This window comes from Cucurbita maxima, unplaced genomic scaffold (assembly GCF_002738345.1).
Source record: "Cucurbita maxima cultivar Rimu unplaced genomic scaffold, Cmax_1.0 Cma_Scf00006, whole genome shotgun sequence".
Lineage (NCBI taxonomy): Eukaryota > Viridiplantae > Streptophyta > Magnoliopsida > Cucurbitales > Cucurbitaceae > Cucurbita > Cucurbita maxima.
Window position 1 is genome coordinate 1282640 of NW_019272022.1, and position 22997 is coordinate 1305636.

At 35.6% G+C, this 22997-nt stretch overlaps 2 protein-coding genes and 1 non-coding gene across 6 annotated transcripts; 1 reads left to right on the forward strand and 2 right to left on the reverse strand.

Annotated features, from left to right (window-relative positions):
• Window positions 1–6105: 6105 nt before the first annotated feature.
• LOC111480758 lies at window positions 6106–6510 on the reverse strand. The gene has a single exon (XM_023125923.1). The coding sequence runs from the start codon at window positions 6508–6510 to the stop codon at window positions 6106–6108; it is 405 nt and encodes a 134-aa protein (XP_022981691.1).
• A 1933-nt stretch (window positions 6511–8443) lies between these two features.
• Window positions 8444–18012, forward strand: LOC111480549 (PHD finger protein EHD3-like). 4 transcript variants are annotated; one of them, XM_023125653.1, is made up of 7 exons: window positions 8444–8542; window positions 8891–9257; window positions 11207–11413; window positions 11525–11857; window positions 12306–12395; window positions 12685–12729; window positions 16614–18012. In XM_023125653.1, exons 2-7 carry the CDS (start codon window positions 9003–9005, stop codon window positions 17508–17510), a joined length of 1827 nt encoding a protein of 608 aa, XP_022981421.1. In that variant the 5' UTR covers window positions 8444–8542; window positions 8891–9002; the 3' UTR covers window positions 17511–18012. The 4 variants fall into 4 exon arrangements, with proteins under 4 accessions (XP_022981421.1, XP_022981422.1, XP_022981425.1 ...); XM_023125654.1 differs by having other exon boundaries at window positions 8445–8542; window positions 8901–9257; XM_023125657.1 differs by having other exon boundaries at window positions 8449–8542; window positions 8982–9257.
• Window positions 18013–20595: 2583 nt separating this feature from the next.
• On the reverse strand, window positions 20596–20681 carry LOC111481327. Its single transcript, XR_002718041.1, has one exon. It is a non-coding gene; the product is annotated as a small nucleolar RNA Z159/U59 (small nucleolar RNA).
• Window positions 20682–22997: the final 2316 nt, after the last annotated feature.

Genomic DNA, 22997 nt, shown 5'->3' on the forward strand with positions numbered 1-22997 from the left:
ACTTTATTACAAACAAAAGCAAAAAATAATAGCACAAATCAGTTTCAAACAACTTGCAATTTCTCAATCGGAGTATGATCGTCGATCTTCAATGGGTAATATTCGACCGATAGATTACTTTGAAGATAATCTAAACCCGACAACTTGTCGACAATCTCACGGTGGTACGATTTGCAGACGAAATAAAACACAGACATAGCCACTAAGCCAAACAAAAAGAAGAAAGAAAACAACACGAACAAAACAATTTCCAAAAGAATCTTACCCACCAATGGCGTATGAAAAATCATATAATAGAACCTAAGTTCGAACCCTCCCGTACTCAAAATAAGAAACATTGATAATTTAATATTGATCATCATCTTCCCTTGAACCAAACCCTTACTTTTAGCCATGGCTTTAAACCCACACAACTCTTCAAGAGTTGACACAGCGTATGATAGTCTCCAAATTAGTGTCAAATAGAAAGAGCCCATAAAGACAATGATGGTGACGATGATAGCAAACGTTAAGCTATAGCTGTTGGAGCTAAAGACATTTGATTCATTTGTTAAGACAACGACCATAAGTATCAAAGAGAAGCCCATGGTAGCAACAAAGGTGTAGGCAAACAAGCCTATGAAAACGCTTAGATAGGTGAGGAGAAGTCGTTTCCAGACATTGGGTATGTTGCTGATAACATGTTTGAATGAAACGTCACGGGTTGTGTAGATACAGGCGACGGTGTAGACGACGGTGGCGGTGGAGAGGAGAGAGAAAATGATGGAGAGGATAAAGGAAAGGATTTTGAAAGTGAGAGAATAAGGAATTTGTGGGAAGAAAAGGGAGATTTGCATGGGGAGAAAGGTAAAGAGATAGAAAGGAAGAAGGAAGGAAAGAGTGATTTGGGTGAAAATCTTTCTCCATTGGTATATTAACTTTAGGGTTTCTTTCAGAATCCCAACGACTCCCAAAAACTGAAAATTTTCGAGATTTTCGAGTTCTTGATTCATGTTTTGTTCGGGCCGATAAGAACGAGAATTGAATGTGAAGACTTCAGCAAAATAGAAAGAATATTTATAGACAAGAAATAGAGGATGGAGTGATGGTTGAATATTCTAAGTTTTTCATTTATGATCCCAAGTGTTTCAAAATATCGAGTTTTTTAAAGTTTTATTAATACCCTTAAAAAATTAAAACGGTAAAGATAATCTATGAAGTGTAGATAGATGATCGTTTCTGTTTGTATATCGATACAAATAACTTTTTTTTGAATTTTTTTAATAAAAATTAAGGGTGTTAATCTTATTAATATTTTTTTAAACAGGGTATTAATTAGTAAATGTATTTTAAAATATTTTTAAAATGTTGAAAAGTATTAATGTATTAATTTAGTCAAGAAATAATATTGATTATATAGATAAGGATATGACCCATTCAACAATTTCTTTGAAGACCAAAATTAGAGAGGCCATAAAGTCTTTTCCAAAGGGTGTTTTTATGTCTCGATCATGGATTGAGTCAATAATTTTGGCGTAGAACGTTATTGTGAGTTCATAATTTTGTCTATAAGATTGGTTGCAAATTCGGCTTTGAACTGGTAAGTTCATTTGGGCTTCCCCAAAAGACCTCATACCAATGGAATAGTATTCCTCACTCATAAACCCATGATCTCCCACTAAATTAACTCATGTGGAACTCATACCCAATAATCCTCAACAATCCTTCTCTCGAACCAAGTACACTATAAGCCTCCCTTGAGGCTTATGGAGCTCTCGAATAGCCTCCCCTTAATCGAGGCTCGACTTCTTTCTCTGGAGCCCTCGAACAAAGTACACCCTTTGTTCGACACTTTAGTCACTTTTGACTACACCTTCGAGGCTCACAATTCTTTGTTCGATATTTGAGGATTCTATTGATATGACTAAGTTTAGAGCATGACTCTGATACCATGCTAAGAACAGAACATGACGCAATATCTACCACTCAAAAGTGTGAATAGATATGAAAATATTATTACTCAATCGAAGAATACAGATTTAAGAATGAAAAATAGAATTGGGATAGAAGGTTCAATGTTCATTGATATTCACAACTTTAAATAGATACAAGATACCAACTAATCCTAAATATAAACTAACTAAATCTCGATAATAAAATAAAATATACTACTATTCAAATTTAACTAATTACTAAAGAGACCGAAAACCCGAGTGAAAGCAGCATTGATTGAATATGCTTTACCCTGTGAAAGAAAGGAGAAGAGAAAGAAGTCAGCCGAGGTGATTGAGTTCAAGATCATTCTTGTTTCGGCTTTCGTTCAGGATCATTCATCTTTCTTCTTTAATCAATTCATTCTCTGATTCTGATTCTTTAACCTATACATACTTTGAAGTCTCATTCTTGTTTCGTCTTTCCTTACTAATTACCTTGTGTTGGAATAAATAGGAAGAGAAGTTCAAAAGGAGTTCAATCTGGTCCAGGTTCAGTAGCTCTTTGATTTCACTCACTCTTTTACTCATTCTCCCTTCACAGTAAATAAACTCGGGAAAGAAGGATTTGGTCATTCACCTGCCTGCCCCTTCCCCTCTGCTTCCTTCATTATCCTCAACCTTTTCCCTTCCCCTTTTCTGATATTCCCTGACCTGATGGAACTCCTGAATCGATATTCCCCTCAAGCTCCTCTCCTACTGATTGAACTCGATAAATAGGCTTCTCTGTGAATATGTAAGATATATTTCCTAACTAATATATTATTCAAGATTACTAATATCATATATTTCATAACTAATTCAACTAGAAATAAGTTGCACTAAATTGTAACATAGCAAAAACTAGAAAGACTAGAAGAATTGGGGAGAAACTCACATTCTAAAAGAATGAAATTGACTATTATATAGGTCACAGGATACCCGGAAAATATGGAAATCTAAATCAAATAACTAAACCAAATCTAATTCAAATTATTAAATCAAATCTAAATCAAACCAGTTATTTGATTGAAGTTTGTATTAATTGAAATGAATTTAAATAACGTTCAAGTCTATACCATTATATATAAAAGGTTTTAAATATATTTTTCGTGCATGGTAGTCACATCATTTATATAGTAGTAGATCTATTTTATTGAAAAATATAGAATCGTTATAGTTACGCTTGACCCTAAACCGAGTCTGGTTAAAATAAGGCACATCTCCCCTAGACATTGACTTTTGAAGTCTTTGTCTCTTCGTGGTTATTACTCAAATTCATAATAATGACAATGACATTTGGGTCACATTATATTGGTGTGTGACCACCCACGCACCTCTTAGTTTATCTTTTAGATTAAGACGCCTAGATCTCGTAGAGATATATTTTGAGATATTTCGTAAAGATCTGATAGAGATATATATGATAGATATTTGGTAAAGAGATCTGGTAGAGATATTTAGTAAAGATCGAATATATATATATATATAGCCGTTGTTATCTCTCTCTTGCTTGCTATATAGTCTCTTTCAAAAATCTCTCTTTCTAAAATCTCTCTCTACCCTCGTTTTTCTAAAACCTTCTTTTAAAACTGAGGCTAGAGGCTTGATCATACGTCGCTTAGCCGTAGGCGACGCAAGTACAAATTGGCTTAGCTCACTTGTCGTTGGAAAGTGAGTGCCGCACAATCGCTAGTCCGCTGCCTTTAAACGTGCGATTGTGTCAAGTGGTATCGATATTTTGTAAAGATTTGATAGAGATATATTTATTAGATTATATCTCCTAGGTTTAAATCTTTGGGAGAGTAAATTGAAACCATATATATACCCACTCTCTCAAGATTATTTTCTTCATTTTTTGTATTCTATGTTGTTGTACATGCCTAAAGTCATCATTAAAACCTTTAGCCAATATTCCTCCTTGTATTTTCTCTCTCTTGTTGTTTGTGTTCATCTTCATCGAGTGTATGCGTTGTTGAGTGATCCTAACAACAGGTCAGAGCTAATAACTGGTATTAGAGTGAGGCGAAATTCACCACGATTTATGAAGATGGAAAGTTCAAAAATTGGAATTGATAAGTTTGATGGATCCAATTTCAATTTCTGGAAGATGCAGATTGAAACTGTCTGTACCAGAAAGGTCTTCACAAACCCCTTGTTAGGGGTGAAGCCGGATACTATGACCACGGAGCAGTGGAAGCTCAAGGATCGTCAGGCCTTAAGGTTGATCCAGTTGACGTTATCCAAAAAAGTGGCGTTCAATATTATCAAGGAGAAGACAACGTCAGATTTGTTGAAGGCATTGTAGAATATGTACGAGAAACCGTCGGCTATGAACAAGGTGTATTTGATGCGAAAGCTGTTTAATCTACAAATGTATGAAGGTGGATTTGTTGCTGGTCATATAAATGAATTCAATATGATTACAAGTCAATTGAGTTTGGTGGATATTAACTTCGAAGATGAAATTAAGGCATTGATGAAATTCGAGATATAGTTCTTAGTGAAAGTATTCACAAACGGAAAATCGGAGATTCATCAGACAATGCTCTTAGTGTTGATCGAAGGGAAGAAGTAAATCAAAGGACCCAAACAATGGGCGATCAAAATCAAGGAACCGAGAAAAATCTCCAAACAAACCAAACGTTAAGTGTTGGAGTTGTGGAGAAAAATGTCACTTTCGGGCAGATTGTACAAAGAGGAAGCAAAATCACAAATAGAATCACAAATCAGAAGATGACTATGATTCGGTAAATTTAGTAGAAGACATTAGGGATGCTTTAATCCTCAGCGTGGACAGTTCGATTGAATCTTGGATTTTGGATTCAGGTTTATCTTTTCATTCGTCTCCAAATAAAGAGCTATTTCGAAATTTCAAGTATGGAAGTTTTAAAAAGGTGTATCTTGCCGACAACAAAGATTTGAAGATCGAAAGAAAGGGGGATGTCTGCATAAAAACTCCGGTAGGAAATCAGTAGACATTAAAGAATGTCATATATATTCCTAGTCTCAAGAAGAACCTGATCTCTATTGGTCAGTTGGATAGCACAAGTTACGTAACAGAGTTTGGGAAGAGTTCGTGGAAGATTGTTAAGGGTGCTATGGTGGTAGCACGTGGCACAAAATTTGGAACCTTATACACCACTGCAAAGTGTATGAACATAGTTGTTGTTGCTGAGAGTGTTTCAAATTCAAGTCTGTGGCATAATAGACTTGGAAGGTCTGAAATCTGTTGATATGAGTCATTGTGAGAACTGCGTTATGAGCAAACAAAAACGAGTTAGCTTCACAAATACTGTCAGAGAATTGAAGAAAGATACCGGGACAACAAAGCAAGTGGGAGTTGAGGTTGAGTTGCTGAAAGATTCACCTAGTGATGTTGTAGTAGATACTTAAGAAACTTCTGAGACTGTTGCTGAGGAACCAGAGGTGAAGTAAGTGGGAGTTGAGGTTGAGTTACTAAAAGAATCATCTAGTGATGTTGAAGCAGATATTCAATAAACTCCTGAGACTGTTGCTGAGGAACCAGAAGCAGAGCAAGTGACACCTAAGCAGGTGTTGAAAAGATCATCTAGAGCTATCAGAGTACTAGATAGATATGTACCCTCTTTACACCATCGATTGTTGACTGATGAAGGGGAACAAGAGCTCCTTGATGATGTCCTACAATTGGAGGATACAACCAAGTGGGAGCAAGCTACGAATGATGGGATGTCTAAGCTTTCGAAATGCGTTGCTCTTTCATCTGCTGAGGCTGAGTACGTGGCATTAGCTGAAGCTGGAAAGAAGATGATATGAATGACAAACTATCTAGAAGAATTGGGCAAGAAGCAACACGGGAAGATTTTTCAAGTAGATAGTTAGAGTGTCATGCAATTGGCGAGGAACCCGGTTTATCATTCAGAGACAAAACATAGAAGGTAATACCATTTCTCTCGAAGGTTAGTGGAAGATGGTAAGTGTTCTAGTTTTGATTCCATGGTTTTCACTACGACACCGTCATCTGATATCTACGTTGAAGTTAAGATTATAACCTCTATAATTAAAGATAGATTATTTTAAAACTCCAATAATTACAATTTTTCACATGAAAGTATAAATTTCTTCATAAACAAGTCGAAGTCGAACTATAGTATATATCAATTATAAGCATAAATTATAATTCGGCGGAGTCGGTGAAAGGTTCAGTCTTAGACTCAACGGATTGCTGAAGATGAACAAAGAGCTCCAGTTTGTCGATGCGCTCACGATGGCACGATTTGCAGACCAAATATAACACAGTTCCAATCAACAAGAACATCAAAAAACACCACATCCAAACAATCCCCAAACTTCCTCTGATTCCTACTTCCACCAACGCCGATTCAGCAACCACCACATAACGAATCACAGACAAAATCACTCCAAAAGGAAGACCGATCAAAATCAGAAGAATCGAAGCCATAGCCATTTTGCCGTTAAGCAATTCCTTACTTCTAGCAATGGCCTCAAATCCATACGAATCCGCTTCGAAAACTGATACAACGCTCGCGATTTGCCAAATTAGGGCAAAATAGAACATCTCAACGGAGAGAAACAAAATCAGCAATCGAGTCAAGAATTCGAACGGTTCGTAGTATAGGAGATGAAGAATCGCGATGCAGATGAGTGTAATTGCAGAAAGAGCGACGAAATTGAAGGCGAAGAAATCGACGATTAAACAGAGAAATGTGATGAGATGTTGCTTACAGATTTTCGGCACGACGCAGAGCAATTGGTGGAACGGAAGTTCGCGATCGGCGAGAGTAGAGGCGGCGGCGAAGACTGTAGCGGCGGTGGAGAGGAAGAAGAAGACGGCGGAGAAGAAGAAGAGAGCGGAGTTGAAGGGGAAAGAATGGATGCTCCATAGATTGGGGATTTTGGTTTGAGTGAAGATTATGAAGGAGAGGGGAAGAAGAAAAGAGAGAGTGATTTGAGTGAAGATTGTTTTTGCTGTGAAGATTAATTTGATGGTTTCTTTAAGAACTCCATAGATTCCAAGGAGTTGAAGCTTTTCTTGTTTCAGATTCATGAGTTTTCTGGTTGGGAAAATTGGAGGAGGAAGATGGAGAAGCAGAAAAATGGAGGATTTGTCGAGGAAGATGAAGGTTGTTTGTTAATACATGTTGACTTCTACATTGATTTGGACTAACTTGGACTAATTCCAAATTTGAGGTTTATATTTTTTTAATTATTATTTCGACCCTCGACAATAAAGATATCTTTTAATGTTTCTTAATTGTTTATGAGTGGTCTCGTGACGGACTTCTCCACCCTTCTTGTCACTTTGTACCACGACCTTACCTAAAAATCATTTTAGAAATAGAAAGGGAGCAATAATATACTTAATAAGAAACTCTGCTATTGAGGTCAAATACATAAATCATCCAAACGAAATCAAGGAACCTTAGTGGTTAATTAATCTAAACACGTAGCATGTAATTTTTTCACTAACACTATTTTCAATAATCACTCCTCAAAGTGATTATTAGTGGTGTAACCCTTATAAATATTATCAATGGTTGATTACTCGATTCATGCTACGTGTAACACTTATCTTGATGACTATTTTTTGGAATCATTCAACAAAGTGATCAATAGTGGTTGGTTACCTAATTCACACGACACACAACCATACAATAACAAATATATTTAACCCTTGTAGAAAACAAAAAATTAACAAACGTAATTTGACATAATATAATGATTCCCATAAATCATAGAGTTTTCTTGCTCACCTTCTTAGTACTACGTAGAAATTGGGTCCAATTCCAACTATATAAAAACAAAAAACGTTTCAACTTTGATGAATGATGCATTATACCTCGATTACTATACCAAAATTTAGAGATAAACATTTAGAATAAGTCATGGTTGGAAATTATACCCTAAATTCTCGTAATTAATAATTTTTATTATTTTGTTTATCATTCAATATTATCCATGATATAAAAATCTAAGGTTATTAACATAATCTAATGATCATTTCAAGTAATAACTTAAAGAATCTATAGTATATGAATAATGTTGAGTGACTTGTTTTGGTAATACTATCGATGCGACCTATTTTGCAATCGTTACAAATGATTTGATCCAAATCGTTTGACATATGAGTGAGAGTATCCTATACAATGAATTTGTATAACATTGGACCCAGAAGTATTTAATATCATTTTATAAATTAGTTAACTGAGGATATTAATATTTCACTCTTCGATCTTAATTTAAGTTATGAACTCGTGCCTGACTTGTCCTTTAATTTGTATAAATATAAATGACACTTTTAATCGATTCAATATGTCTCGTTCAAAAACATTTATGAATAAATGTACAGTAATATCATTTTTAGAAATAAATTTATAAGCAAATTGCACATCCGTCCAAACCACTTAATCGGTCCGGTCTGAAGAATAAACCGCTTCGTCGGCGCAAAACGGCTGCCAGTCTAAGAAATTATTTAAAAAGAGGGACGAAGATAAGACCGCTAGTTTAACCAAAAAGAACTTCTTCTACTGCTCTCCCGCCTCTCGGATTTTGGAGTTTCCATTTCTTGTCGCCGCATTTTCTTTGCTCAAGTATGTCTCTCTTTCTCCCTATCCTTCCTCTTTGTTTTGTTTGTTATCTTTCAAATTCATTTCTGTTTCGCATCTGTTTGGTTGCTGAGAAAATCGTGCTGAAAAACACAGAAGAATGGAGTGTTTTCGAATTTTGTAGCTTCATTATTCAGCATTTTGTTTTGGAGCTACTGGATTTGTTTGAATTAGCTGCTTGTTTGTTGACTATGTTGAGCTTAAGCTTTTTCCCAGCCAGGGGAAGTTGCAGAGTGGATTTTAGTGATAGTGGTATATATTTTTTTTGTTGTGTTCATTAATGGAGAAAACTTCTCCCGGTGAACTAAGTGTGTTTTATCGGTTTCTATCAAGTACCAATTAGTTTTGCGAAGCTTGGGTGTGGAGAATTTTCAGAATCTGTAACACATGCGACTATCGGAACCCTAATCCTGTCCGGAATTAGGGTTTTCTTCGTGCTGTTTAGATGGTTATTGAAGATGGGGAAAGCAATGGGAATTGCACGGGACGCCCTTTGGAGGTCAAGTTCATGAAGAGCGTGGCAGGAAAAAATGGAATCGGGATGGGGGTTTTGAATGTTGTAACTGAAGGGGGGGTTCCAGGAACTAGCGATGGTTTTCGAACTTACAAGCGGCGGAAGCAGACGAAGTTGGCTTTTGGGAGCGAATGCATGGGAGATGGCAAGGTTCATGTTGAAGCTGCTAGTCAACTAGTGTTCCAGGTTTCTCTCTCTCTTTCAATCTATCGCCCTTTCAATTAATCATGCGCACCTATTCAGTATACTCCAAATTATTTCTTGTTGATTTAGTGTTGTTTGTTGGATTTAATCTTGGCTATGCGTACTTGCATTCAAGACTGGAAGTTCTATGAAATCTAACTGACTATGAATCGTGTTGAATTCATAAAGTATCAGGGAAAAGTTAGAACTTGATATTTTGGATTCTACTCACAGAACTTCACCTGTGGACATTATAAAAATGTAATGATATCTACTTTAAATGAAAATGTTCTCAAGGTAAAAGGAGGGTGGATAGGAAAAGTTGTCAATCTGCTTTCAAATTCATCAATATATACTGCCCCATACTAGGTGGTAAACATTTAGGTGAACTGATAAATTTTTTGTCAGATGGTAGGAGACTTGGAATGTATTGTTGCAGCAACCAGATTTGGTGCGATGAAACCCTTCAAGAATATTCTTTTCCTTTAGGAATTTGGAAGAATTAATGCTTTTGATTGTGTTTTGGGGCAAAGAAAATGGGTCAGTTGTTATCTAATTCTGAACCGTATCAAGGATTAGATATGTAAATCCATGGATGCATTAACTTTAAGTTTTTGTAGATCTTTGGTGGATATTTTATCCAGTCCTTATTGTAATTTTGCCTTGTGAATAGTTATTTTTGAAAAAGAAACTTTCTGTTCATCAATAAAAATACAATTGTGATGAGTTAACCATTGATTTTTTTTTTCTAATTGCAATTTTCGAAGTGATTGCGGACAAGTTTCTTGATAATTCTGTTGTTCAGGAAACATTTTTCAAATTTTCCAATGGGATTTATTTGTCTCACGTTCACCAAAAAGAGAATGTTTAATAGGATTATGCTACTTTTTTTGGAGAGAAACTTGGTGGTATTCAGTTTACTTGAAACAGGATAAACTTGTTTAAAAGGATCCTATTATTCACCCGACCATCCAAGGAAGTTGTTTAAAAGGCCAAATTCTTTTGGTTAATTGTACCACCAAGTTTCTCTCCAAAAAAGGCCAAATTCTTTTGGTTAATTGGACTCTTGCAATTATTAGAAATTTTCTTAGGGTGTAAGAGGAATATTTTAGACATAGGAGTTCGAATACGCTTGACTCAGGAACACAAAAATGGAGATGCTATATGAAATGACATTTATATATTGACACATTATTTTAAAAAATGAGGACTTCGTTGAACGAAAGGACATAAAAATAGAGTATTTTTCTATGTATATATCTATAAAAAGATTTAAACATGGCTATCTATTTATCTTTCAACAAGGATTTTTTTAATGAGGTTATCTGTGTTTTCTTATTGCATGACCCAGTTCCTAATCATATTATCTCTTTTCTCTTTCTAACGCCAATGTGTCATTATCTTCAGAAACATTTGGGTGCTTTTTGTTGTTGCTGGTATTTGTGGTTTCGGGTCTAATTTGTTATTCCATTGGGAGACTTTGCGTGCTCCAACACTAGCTTTGGAGACGTCAAGAACTTCCAATTATCAGTTCTCCATTTCGATGTTTGAACCAAAGACCTTGATAATCTTCTCCAAACATCCCAAATCCTTATCAATGGTGCTGCTCCTTGGGGGCCATGGGGCAGTGTGTCACACATTCCTTGGATGGTCAAGGACAAAAAAGGAAGTTTTTTGGATTTGTCATATTTTCCTACTTTATGGGCAGTTTGGTTGTAGATAAATAAAACAAATCTCAAAAGTTTAGAGGAATCTTTGGATGAAGTATGGTTTTTCGTGTTTATCATATAGTTACTGTTATACAAATAAAATGAAGAAACATCTGATTTACATAAAGTTATCTGACGAAACAGACCAAAAATAAAATTCTCTCTACATCTTTGAACGTTTAGATGCTTTGGTATGTGGTCTGTTGGTTTTTTCTTGTCTCATTCTATTTCCATTTGTTGCAGACTGTTCAAGAAACTTTATACACGCTAAGAGGCAGTAACTCCTGTGATCATGTCCATTCTCCAATGGTCAATTTAGATGAGTGCCCAGAGGACCTCTGGAGATCTGTTTTGTTACAGCAGATATACCAGTCATCAAGTGTCAATGGAGGCAATGTACACGATGGCCTTGCTTCTCATTCAGGAGCCATTGACCCCTCAAGATTTAAGGTTAGTTTAAAACATGTTTTTCATGCAGATCTTGTTCTGTAGCTTTCTTCCTTTTTTTATTTGTTCAGTTTTTAAAATAATCTTGGTTCTCCTTCTGTGATTGTTGTGCAGATATTTGATGCTCAACATGGAAATAGCAATATTGACCTTCTACGTACTGGATCAGTGTCTAGTAGAGTTCAGATGGCATCTCATAAAGAGAATGGTGTTGTATCAAGTGGATCATTAGAAAATTCGAACAGATGTAGTGTTAGTGAGAGTTGCTGGCGAGCTTTCTTTAGTATTATAGATTCACAGAAGTTTATCTCATTGTGTAAGCTTCTATCTGAAAATTTCAGAGGAATCAAGGCTGATAATGTTTTTGACTTTAGTCTTGTAAACTCAAGGATCAAAGAAGGGGCTTATGGAAACTCACCCATGCTCTTCCTCTCTGACGTACAACAGGCAATAATTGATTATCTTGTTCTACTTTTTATTGTTAACATTATGATATATTTTTGCTGAATTTCTTGTGAAACTTCTTAATAAAAGTGCTTGTAAAATGAACTAAATATCTATTTTCTGGGTATATGAGGATCAACTAGTTTTTATAATTTTTTCATGTGTAATGCCTGCCCTCTAACCATTTCTGACTGTCCCTAATATATATTTCAGTCGACATTCCATCATTCATATTGAAAAAACTGTTTGTTTTCTTATTATTTTTTTTCAGCATTCTCTTGGGTTTCATTCTAGGTTCCAAACCTGCTGTTCTCCATTTTTTTTATGATTTATAAACTTGGGGAAATTTGAATACTATTTGTTGGCGTTGGAATTGTACTTTCAACCACAGGTGCACTCCGTTGCAATGTTGATTTGCCATTAATAGCAGTTATGTTTGATTTTTTTTCAGATATGGAGAAAGTTTCAAGCAATTGGTACTGAGTTGGTATCACTGGCAGAAAGCCTCTCAGACTTTTCCAGAGCCGCTTATCAAGAAAAGGTAAAACAAGTATCTTTAGCAGTTGATAAGATCTTATAAAAATGGCTTAAGTTACAAGTTTCATCCCCCTCTCCCTTATAGTTTGATAAAATTTTAATCCGTAGGGACTAATTCTTACATTTAAAACCATCGTGACTAAATTTAAAATTTTTCAAAACCACAAAGACCAAATTTGTAATTTAAACTATAAAAATTGTAGACTATATGTTTTAATCATCTGTTTCCTAGTTAAAAGTTGTTTCAAGTGATCCTTCTATCTTATATTCTCTTATAATTTTCAACCTTCCAGGTGGGAGTTTCAGGACGCAATGTATTTGAAGATGGGAAGCATGAGGTAAAAATGTTTGTTTTATTTTGCATTTTGTATTATTGGTTTAAAAAATTGCACAGAAACTTAAAACTATATTGCTTTAGTCAAATATGTGAGAATAATGAGGATTGAAACACTTAAGACACCACGTAGTTCTAATACTTTGTCGATTTAAACCAAGTTCCAGTTTTCTAAAATTCACTATATTTTCATGAATATCTGCCATTCTGCTAATATGCGGCTCCACCCATTAAGAGCTAGTAGAACCCTTTGTCTGTCACCATTGAAGAGGTTGTCACGATTTTGTATGGGGAAGTGGAATGAAAATTGCAGAGAAGAGGGAGTACTGTTTGAGTTCATTCTTCAGCTGAGCTCTATTCTTCATCTGGGCGATCTCAACTTTCCTTTTGTAATCTTCTGCGTCAGAAAAATATTAAGTTTATTGTCAACTATCCTAGATGCTATGTGGACTTGCATTCAAATTTTTTGTGAGAAAGTAGAGCACTGGATGTATTGGATACCCGTGAATTTGGGATGGGGATGGGATATTCAAGGTTTCATGTAGCTGTAGGTTAAGTTTGAGACTGGACACTTAGCGACGGTGAATTCTCCTTGCCTTGGTTCATCCTTTATAGTCAAGACCACCATTTACCACTTTCTTCAATGGTTCCTCTAAGTGACACCTCGTTTGGATCTTGGGATCTTGAGGTCCTAGGTCTACCTTCTTAATCATCAACCTCATCTATATAATGTTTCATGCAGGCAGGATTTTCTCACGTCCATCATCCATGTACAATATGTCTGTCTTCCAAATACCTAAAAACCAACAGTGTGACTTGTTAGATGGAAAAATTAAAAATTTTTCTTTGGAATGCTACAGGGAAGGGAGTTATGTCACGTAGTTAATTGGAATATAATTTCATTACCGTTGGGGAGTGTTAGATTAGGCATTGAAAATTTGAAAGTAGAAACAAGAGGAACTTCTAACAAAATGGCTTTGCAGATTCTAGAAAAAATGTGGTGAACCATGGACTTAGTATTATCTAGTATTTGAGCTTGAGAAGGCTATATCTTTTTGGCTTAGGCTGTTTGGCCTGTCCCATTAATGAGACAAAATGTCTTACCAAAGAGAGGTAAGGTGGGAGCAGTTGGTGGAATATTGTCAAGCTGAAGGGAACACGGAGAATATCTCCTATATTTATTTATTGTGAAACAAAAGTTAGCCTTTAATTACTAAGGACATAAAAATGAGTACAGCATAAAGCTCCATAACTTTTGATCATCATCCATTGTTTTATTAATAGAGTAACATCTATTTGTTTGATGTAAGGAAGATTATTATTTCCCAAACCAATTGTTTGCCATTTCGATCTCTTGATCCAGATACCCTAAAATTTAGCTTTAAGCTTATTGATCCATGGTACTTTAGGTATTCTTTTAGGCTTATGCCGACAAAAGAGATGGAAGATATTATTTTTGACAAAGTTAAATATCTAGGAGCATCCAAAGCCTTGTATTGGCTCCCACAGTTTTTTGCTAACGGAATAATGAAAAGGTAGATGAGGAGGTCTTCTCTTTATTAGGTAAGGATACTCTTTACAATCTGTCAGCTATATTTACCTTCTTGACTGAGAGAATCCTTGTCAAAATAGTAACCTTTTTAAGTATTCTTTATCTTCCATGGTGCAAGCTCAAAACTCTTGGGTATTAAATAGAGGAGCGACAACTAATTCTCTTATTTGAGAAACTGAGCTTTCATTCAAAAAATAAAAGAAAGAAATAGAAAAAGGAAATAAAAGCAAATGGTAGGGTATTCAGGAAGACGACCTAACAAAGGAGCCTCGAACCTAATTATAGAAAAAGAGGCTTCAGTTCAAGATCATTAGACCCAGTGGATAATTACAGAAATCCTTAGAGACCGATGCCTACGTAGAGACATTATACCTAACAAGCCTTCTAATAACACTTCACATCCCTATCTTGTTATTCCTTTCAATCTAGAAGTTCCAAAGAACTATGAAGAAGGGGTCACAAGATTTGGCCCCTAGAACAGAAAGGTGGATTACAAAGAACCTCCTCCGCCATAGAGCTGTAAACTTTGCTCCTAGCAAACAGAAGTAAAATAGCGGGAAAAAAATCCCAAATATAACAAACAAATTGACAAAAATATGATCTAGGTCCTCAACCGCTCTCTTCCAAAGAACTCACTGATGTGGATCCACCACGAAGGATGAGTGCCTCAAAACACAATTCAGGGTGTTCACCCTTCGACCCAAACTTGCCTTAGAAAGAAGTTGACATTTGGGATTTTAGCCTTCCACAGTAGGAAAATGAGGGATTTCACATGGTGGGATCACATAAAAGATGGAATGTCATGTTAGGAGCTTCAAGGTCTGATTAGGAACTTCATGGTCTGACTTTTGGGGCCATCTGGCTTATAGTTGGTGGGTTCTCCTACCTCATGAGTTTGGTTATCCAAGCTTTGAAAAGATCAAGAAAGGATGGTTTGCTTTCCTCTCCAAATGGATGTTAGAGGTTTGCAAACGAGAAAATGATCTTTGAAAGAAGCTTGTTAGCATTATGGTTTAAGAGATCATGGGTGGACTGCTAATTAATTGTTTACTAGTTAATGTTAATGAAATATTGTTTTATAAATTAAAACTAACCAATTATCAATTGATTGAATAAATTAGATTATTTATCAGTCAATTGGTCTCAACATACTTTTGCCAACTAAATTCAATTGTTGATCTAAATTAAATAGATTTTACATTAACTTTAATCCTCTTTTATCAGTTAAAATTAATTATTGAATCAATTTACTAAAATTAATATTTAATATTTATTCTACTATTAAATAAAAAATAAAAAATGAAACTTAATTTCCATTGGATTAATATGGCTATGTGGATATGCCTTGTTGATTGCTGAACATGTGGATGGGTTTTGAGTACCCATGGGAAAAAAGAAAAATTCTGGACAGCCCATTAGAGAATGCTGAAATGACGAAGCACTAGGGTTGGAGAAGGAAAATTCTTAGACATGGATTTCAATAAATGGCTGGTTCTTCCCATGAAGCTGAGGCACACCGTTCATAGTTGGAGGAACATTAGTGTGGATTAGACTCCTGGGGTACTTTTTCCATGCAAGCCCACCTACTCTTCACCTTAATACTGGAAAGCACATTATTGGGATGATTGGAAGGGAAATATTCCTAGGAAAGTCGAGTTCTTTTTGTGATCCTTACTTACCATGCTAGTATCTCAACAATGGTAACAGTTTGAAGAAAAGGACCCATGTTTTTATTCGTTCCAGTTTTGCCTGAATTGTTTGGGAGACCACAATTGCAATATTCAATAGTAGTCAGTTTGTTTATTCCTGCTGGTCTTTTTTATGCTGTAACATTGGGATGGTTTAGTGCTGTCCTAGAGATATCAATACTTTCCTCTCAAGCTTTGCCCGGATGGTTCTATGTTAACCTTTGATGTAACTTCTCTACCTTTTTCATTCTCATTAAATTAGGGGTCTTTTACTACTCCCCTTTGGCTTGGGCCTCCGTGCTCTCTTTTTTCTACTCTGGTTCTTCTATTTTAAATAAATTTATTTTTTATTATGCTAAAAAAAGGAATATATCTTTTTAATAAACTAATGACTTCACATTGTAATGTAAATAACTGTAGTGCAAATATCAGCAGTATATCATAATCGGATTTCAACCTCTTGACAATTAAGAACACTTCTAAACCTTGTCCTAGTTATGACTTCACATTGTCCTAAGTGCATTTTAAAGGGTTTGTTAACATCATTGAAGCTAATTTTCCAATTGTCCTCATGAATTCATCGGTTAGGGTTGGATTTTTAAAATAATTTGTTATTTTTGCTGACATGCAAATTTCTTGTCCATCTAGTTCTCTACGCGGGAATCACCTTCTCATGCTAAAGCAGAGCATATGGATGGTTATGGTGTGTATAAAGTTTGTGCCTGCAGAAGTTGTGGAGAGAAAGCAGAAGGGATTGATTGTCTGGTTTGTGATTCATGCGAGGAAATTTACCATATATCTTGCATCAAACCTCCCGTCAAGGAGATTCCCCTTAAGAGTTGGTTCTGTGCTAGTTGCATTTCAAGCGGATTTAGTTTGTGTCATGACAACTGTGTAGTATGTGAGAGGTTGAATACGCCCACAATGCTAGCCAATGGAGTTGGTGAAATTCTGGAAACTAGTGAAGTCAATGAGAATCTGAACTGTTGTTTAGATGATGGAATTGAACAACTAAATGACAGCAAAGATTTGGGCCCTTGCAAAATTTGTGGAAATGGAGTAGAAAGTGGTGATAATTTTAGAATATGCAGCCACCTGTTCTGCCCTCACAAATGTTATCACACCAGGTGCTTGACAAAGAAACAGTTAAAATCTTACGATACATGCTGGTACTGCCCTTCTTGTCTTTGCAGAGCATGCCTCATAAATCAAGATGATGACAAGATTGTTTTATGTGATGGCTGCGATCATGGATACCACATTTACTGTATGAGACCACCACTTGCTGAAATTCCAAAAGGAAAATGGTTTTGTAGCAAATGTGAAGCTGGAATTGAGGCAATACGTAGGGTGAAAAGGGCATATGAGAATTTTGAACACAAGCGAAGTAAGAGAGGGAAAAATACATTTGGGGGTTATGGCAATTCAGGCAAGAAACGGATCAATGGAGGTGATCAGGAATCGGATACAGGAAGGAGAGGAATGGACATGCTTCTTACTGCGGCCAAGACCCTAAATTATGAAGAGGGTCTGGCTAACCTTTGATATAAATAGTTGATAAGAGAGAAGGTCTGAAGCACAAATTATTTCATGCTGACTGATTACACATTTTAATCTCTTAGAATTTTGTTTTATTATGTTCATGGACTCGATAGGTTTTGGACATTTAGGCATGCTGACTTTTTGGGAGATTATAACTTGGAATGATGTATGTAGTCTGTGTAAAAGAAACTTGGCACATCTTAAACTGAAGATTCTGAGAAACCAGGACGCTGTTTGATTAAAAGGAGATCTAGGTGAGAATCAACCATGTATGGTTTTACTCATTTTGTACCATGAGAGGTATATAATCTCCAAGGATTGGGAGAAGGCCGACGTTTCGGTTCTATTGTAAAATTCATTTAACACAATGACAACCAGAGGAATGATGCCTTTTGTACGTATTCTTAGGCTTTCTTTGGATATATATTTATTATATTATCATTTGTAATGTATGCTATATTTTGGGATTTTGTATCTAATGTCGAATTCTGTGTTCTTTCTTCAACATATCATGTGCCTTCATAGGATGACTATTTATTTTCTTAAGCTCTTTCTAATTTACAGCATTTAAATGTCAACTTTGAGATTTATTTGATCCAGCCATGTTTAGAAAAAGCATATATAGATATATCTGGAAAAGCAGGTTCTCCAAAGCTAGTGACGGCAAGATCAACGACGATCCTTTAGCTGAAAGTGAAGAATGCGAGGTAAAGTTAATTTGAACCTTAATCTTACTTTCCATGAAATAGAATGGTAATATTGGCTGAAGCAATGTTCAAGTAACTCTTTATCGACGCCCATACTAACTCCGAAAGTTGTTGTGCAAGGTGATGAAGGACTTTCCTAGTCTCTTTTCATGCTTGCTAGCCTCCTTCCCAACGGATGAGGACACATGAAACAGCGGTGGATTTTGATAGAAAGGGGCCACTGTGTTCCATAGGCAATCTTTTCTACTTGTTTGGGGATGGGTATTGCAAATTGAACTCATTTTGTTTAGTATGCATGGAACATTATCTATAAGGCAGTAGTTTAGGGAAAACTAGCTCGCCATATGCAACCGTGCTTGCTTTTGACCTCTCCAATAATATATTTGATGGTTTTCTTCAAGTTATGGAGGAGCTGTCTGGCCAAAGTAGCTCAAAAAATGGAGGTAAACCCAGCTTACATCATTATCCTTGGTAGTAAGTTTCATGTAACTGGAGTAACGTTGTTGGGTAAGCTTCAACCCGCACGAAAGGCATAATGATCTGGCTAGTCTGAACTCTAGGGACCATTGAATTCTGAAGAATGTCACCAGAAAGTGCTCAGTGTGGTGCTTATTAAAGATGGCACTAACAGGTGAATATGTGATGATAAATGTAGAATTTGGATATGTTTATGTATGCAGAAAGTGACACTTCAAAATAACAATGCAGGCTATTATATGTGGAAGCAGTGACCAAGTTTGAGGATGTTGAAAAAGTAAGATTGAATATCTTCCGATGAATACGAATCATGGAAATAGTGTCTAGTAGTCATAATGAGTAGAAGCTGGTGAAGTTGAGGCAATGAAGTACGAAATTATTTGAAGATGGGCTTCTATCATATTCAAAGTTTCAATCGAAGCATTGCGAGCAAATGCCTACTAAGGTAAGAACTTGACAGACTTGATTTGCATATCTATTCTACTTTGTTTACTAAGCTTTGTCTTAACTTGTAAAATAACTTGCTTGATCCTTAACTATTATTTTATACATTTTAGACCTCAAAAAAACAAAACAAAAACATGAACTGAAAATAGAAAGACTAATATAGAAAAAAAAAATCTAGTTTTGTAAGGTATTATAAGAAATGTAACATTTGGTTTCCATTTACAACTACAAACCATTTACAAATCATCATAGAGAGGAGCCTTAAGATAGGAAAACTAAAGGCCATGTGGAAAGAACATTGCCCCATCTCCTAACCTACAAAGCTATCAACTCAGCCTAAGAGTAAGCAGATTGACGTTCAAAATGCAGTTAAGTTCCATCCACGCCATAGGTAGAATGGATGAGTAAAAGGATGCCATGGAGTGAGGAATATCTCGTCTCATGTAAGACAATAAAATGCACCTCGAGGTGTTGTCGAGGAACTGCAGGCCTGCTCGAGCATAAGATGAGCAATTGAGATCTCGAGCTAGCCTATTTGTTATGGGAAACCAATGCTTTAGCCTGAGTATAGCTTACCTCGCACACCTGATTGGAACTTCAGGAACTTCTAGCTTGACACTCTTTCTTATGATTTAGAAGGGTAGAGCAACACAAGCATTGAACTTCCTCGGAACAATAATAACAAAATCTCCTCTCAAGAAAATCTTGCTGGTGAATCTGTCCTCGTTCACATGTGCGTTTTTCTCAACTCTTACCAGTTTTTGGAACCTAAATACAAAGCCACATCAGAAAGAGACTCCTAGAAGAGGCACTTCATATACCATGTCCAAATGTGTCATGTCATAGTTAATCAATGTTGCTCTACCCACACAATAGCATTTATTTATTTATTTATTTTTTAAGCAGAATTTGCGATTGTGTGACACTCACTCCTAACACCTAGTGAGTCAAGCCAACTGGCAGCAATTGTTCCGCACTCACTCCCAACACCACTGAGTGAGTCAAGCCAACTTGAATTCAAGTTGCATACGGTCAAGCAATGTATACTCTATACTCTAGCTTATATTCCTGTTTTGAGAAGAAAGTTTTAGAAAATAGAGATTGAGACTTTCGAAAGGAGTTTAAATGTAAGAATGAGAGAAGATTTGAAAGCAACATTATAACTTTTTTGGGCTGGAAGAATTTGACAATTAGTCACATCCCTTATAGCACATTTTGAGACAATTCCAATATGTCAGAGGTATGTCAGATCCAGACATGATTTCACCAAACAGTTATACAAGTTTCCTATGGTACATTTTGAGGTAATTCAGATCTAGAAGAACTAGACATGATTAAGTCGAGTAGTCGTTCAAATAGTAAATAGAATAATACAACATGAAAAATATAGTAAAAGTAATACATGAAGGTATTACTTTTTGTTGAGAAAATGAGAAGAGAGAAAGAAATTGAGTACAGCCTCTTCAGTTCAGGTCTCCAAATTGTTTCCCCATGGAGAATATCGGAAGAACTAAAGTTAAATTTTGTGATCATCTTTAGAGGCAACATAAAGAAACGAAGAACACATCAATTTTTTTTTTAAAAATGTAAAAACTATTCGGACGCGGTGAAACACGAAAAAAAAATCATTCGCCACAAAAACAACATTCTTCAGTTACAGTAAATGAAAAGAACCTAAAACATTTGCCAATCAAATCAAACTGTACAAATGGAGGTGGGAAGAACTACAAATATGACACAAATAGAGGGAAATTTATAGAGAGACAGCAGTAAAAGGGTAGCCGCAACAACCCTATCCATGGAATTGGAGTTGGGTAGGGGTGTACATGGGTGAAGTTGTGGTGAGTACATTTTTTTCTCCTATGGTGACTATTCTAAGCGGGTAATTGGATATGTATTTAATTTCCTACATACGATCCATACGTGCGAGTATGGACCCACCAGTCGGTTCGCACATCTCCTGGACCCTTTTCTGGTCGGGCGAACATTTTCTGGTAGCTGTTGATGTCGGACACCCGTTAGGAATAGCGACTATCATGACAGCATTATGATATACATAATGATTGTTTTTCTGTCTTGTAGAGACGCATACTATCGTAAAAGGAGAAGGGGTATCCCTTATGCATGAACACACAATAATGCATAAGATCCCAACAACTTTATATTTTTCATTATCATATACTATAACCCACTAGTGTCTTCCTTTATATCATATCATTTTTATCATATCTTTCATGCGTGTATCAGGGTTGTATTTCATGCCAATACGTCATTTTTGCATGTCAATTATATCATATATCATTTATATCAAACATAAACGATATCATAACTTATCATGTCTGTGTACGTAACAATTCACATTATGCACATATCATACCATACCATATATCATAACAGTCACATAACATAACCAAAGCATGCCTTCAACATATTATATCATAAACATATCAATTCATCGTATACAACATAATATTCACGTATCATATTATATACATATCATTTCATAAGAGTTTGCATGTACGGGCATATAACACGTGCGAAGCCACGAGCATGTGTCATCATACAATACTCAATTATAATCAAATCGATGGTAGGGTCATTTACTTGATTGGTTTTAGCCAGGTTTTTTCATAAGTTTAAATTCTTTCGCTTCTCGTTCCTTGAAATTGCTCCAAATATCGCCGATTGTTATTTCTTAATAGAAAGTTCACCCCGTTTCGTTAATAACTCAATTTAACATAAATCAAGAAATTTAACCTTATACTAAACTTAATTACCTTAAACAAGGTTAAATTCAGCTTCAGGATGGTCGAAACGGTAGAAAATTGTGTATTTTTTCTTTACCGAGCCGAGAAGCTAATTTTTGAGCCGCGGAGCCGAGCCATTTAAGCCAAGGGTGCTTTTTGCTGCACGTGTGACATGTGATGCAATGGGGCGCTGATGCGTGTGCAAGTCGAGTCGGGTCAAGGTGCGAGTTGCGAGTTGGTGTTGGGTTGCTGCGGGTACTAGGTCGTTGCAGATGCTGCACCGTTGCAAGTGGGCCGGGGCTGTATGTTGAGCAGATGTTGTTCGGGTAGTGGGTTGCAGGCGTGCGATCTAGGTTGCCGATGGTATTGGGTTATCTGTTGTTTACCCAATTCGGATCCGACCCGAAATCCACGGACTTCTTCTTCCTTACTCAAATTATCGCGAAAATTCGACTTGTAATCACCTATAACAACGTAGATCTATGAGGTCCCAAAAATCTGAAACCCGCATTTCATTTTCGAGTTAAGGTATGGAAACATACCTCCTGTGTATGTGTATGGAAACATACTACTCGAATATTATATATTTTATAACTAATTCAAACTAAAATAAATTGCACTAAATTATGACACATTTAACAATGTTTCCGGCTAAGACAATAACTCTTATGTAAAGATGACAACATCAGAGATCATCGAATCAAATCACGATAGTCAAATTCCACATTTAAGTTGTAGTCATTCTGTTAGGATATGTAAATAACATTCATTTCTAAACTATGATAAAGAGACGTATTTTCAACTATGTTATTTTTAATAATTCATAAATTTATGAAGAATGAAATATTTTAAAGTAAATTATTGAAAATGATTTTCTGCATAAATTTGTAATGACATGTATGTAGTCGTAACGTGTATGGTCACAACAACGTGTATCTATTTTAATAAAAATATTTGGTGGCATATTGAATTAAAATAAAATTAATAGATTCCTAAATAATTATGAATAAATTTATAAATAATTATAAATAAAATTATTTCAGTTAAATATATAAATATATATTATTTATTTATTTAATTCAATAACAAATATTGCAATTTTTCATTTTAGT

Excerpts from the sequence above, each read along its gene's own strand:
- LOC111480758 (XM_023125923.1), bottom strand. The coding sequence starts at position 6,510 with ATGTTCTATTTTGCCCTAATTTGGCAAATCGCGAGCGTTGTATCAGTT.
- LOC111480549 (XM_023125653.1), top strand. The coding sequence starts at position 9,003 with ATGGTTATTGAAGATGGGGAAAGCAATGGGAATTGCACGGGACGCCCT. Across the intron at positions 11,858-12,305 it reads TCCTCTCTGACGTACAACAG|ATATGGAGAAAGTTTCAAGC; the intron begins GCAATAATTGAT and ends ATTTTTTTTCAG. Across the intron at positions 12,396-12,684 it reads GAGCCGCTTATCAAGAAAAG|GTGGGAGTTTCAGGACGCAA; the intron begins GTAAAACAAGTA and ends TCAACCTTCCAG.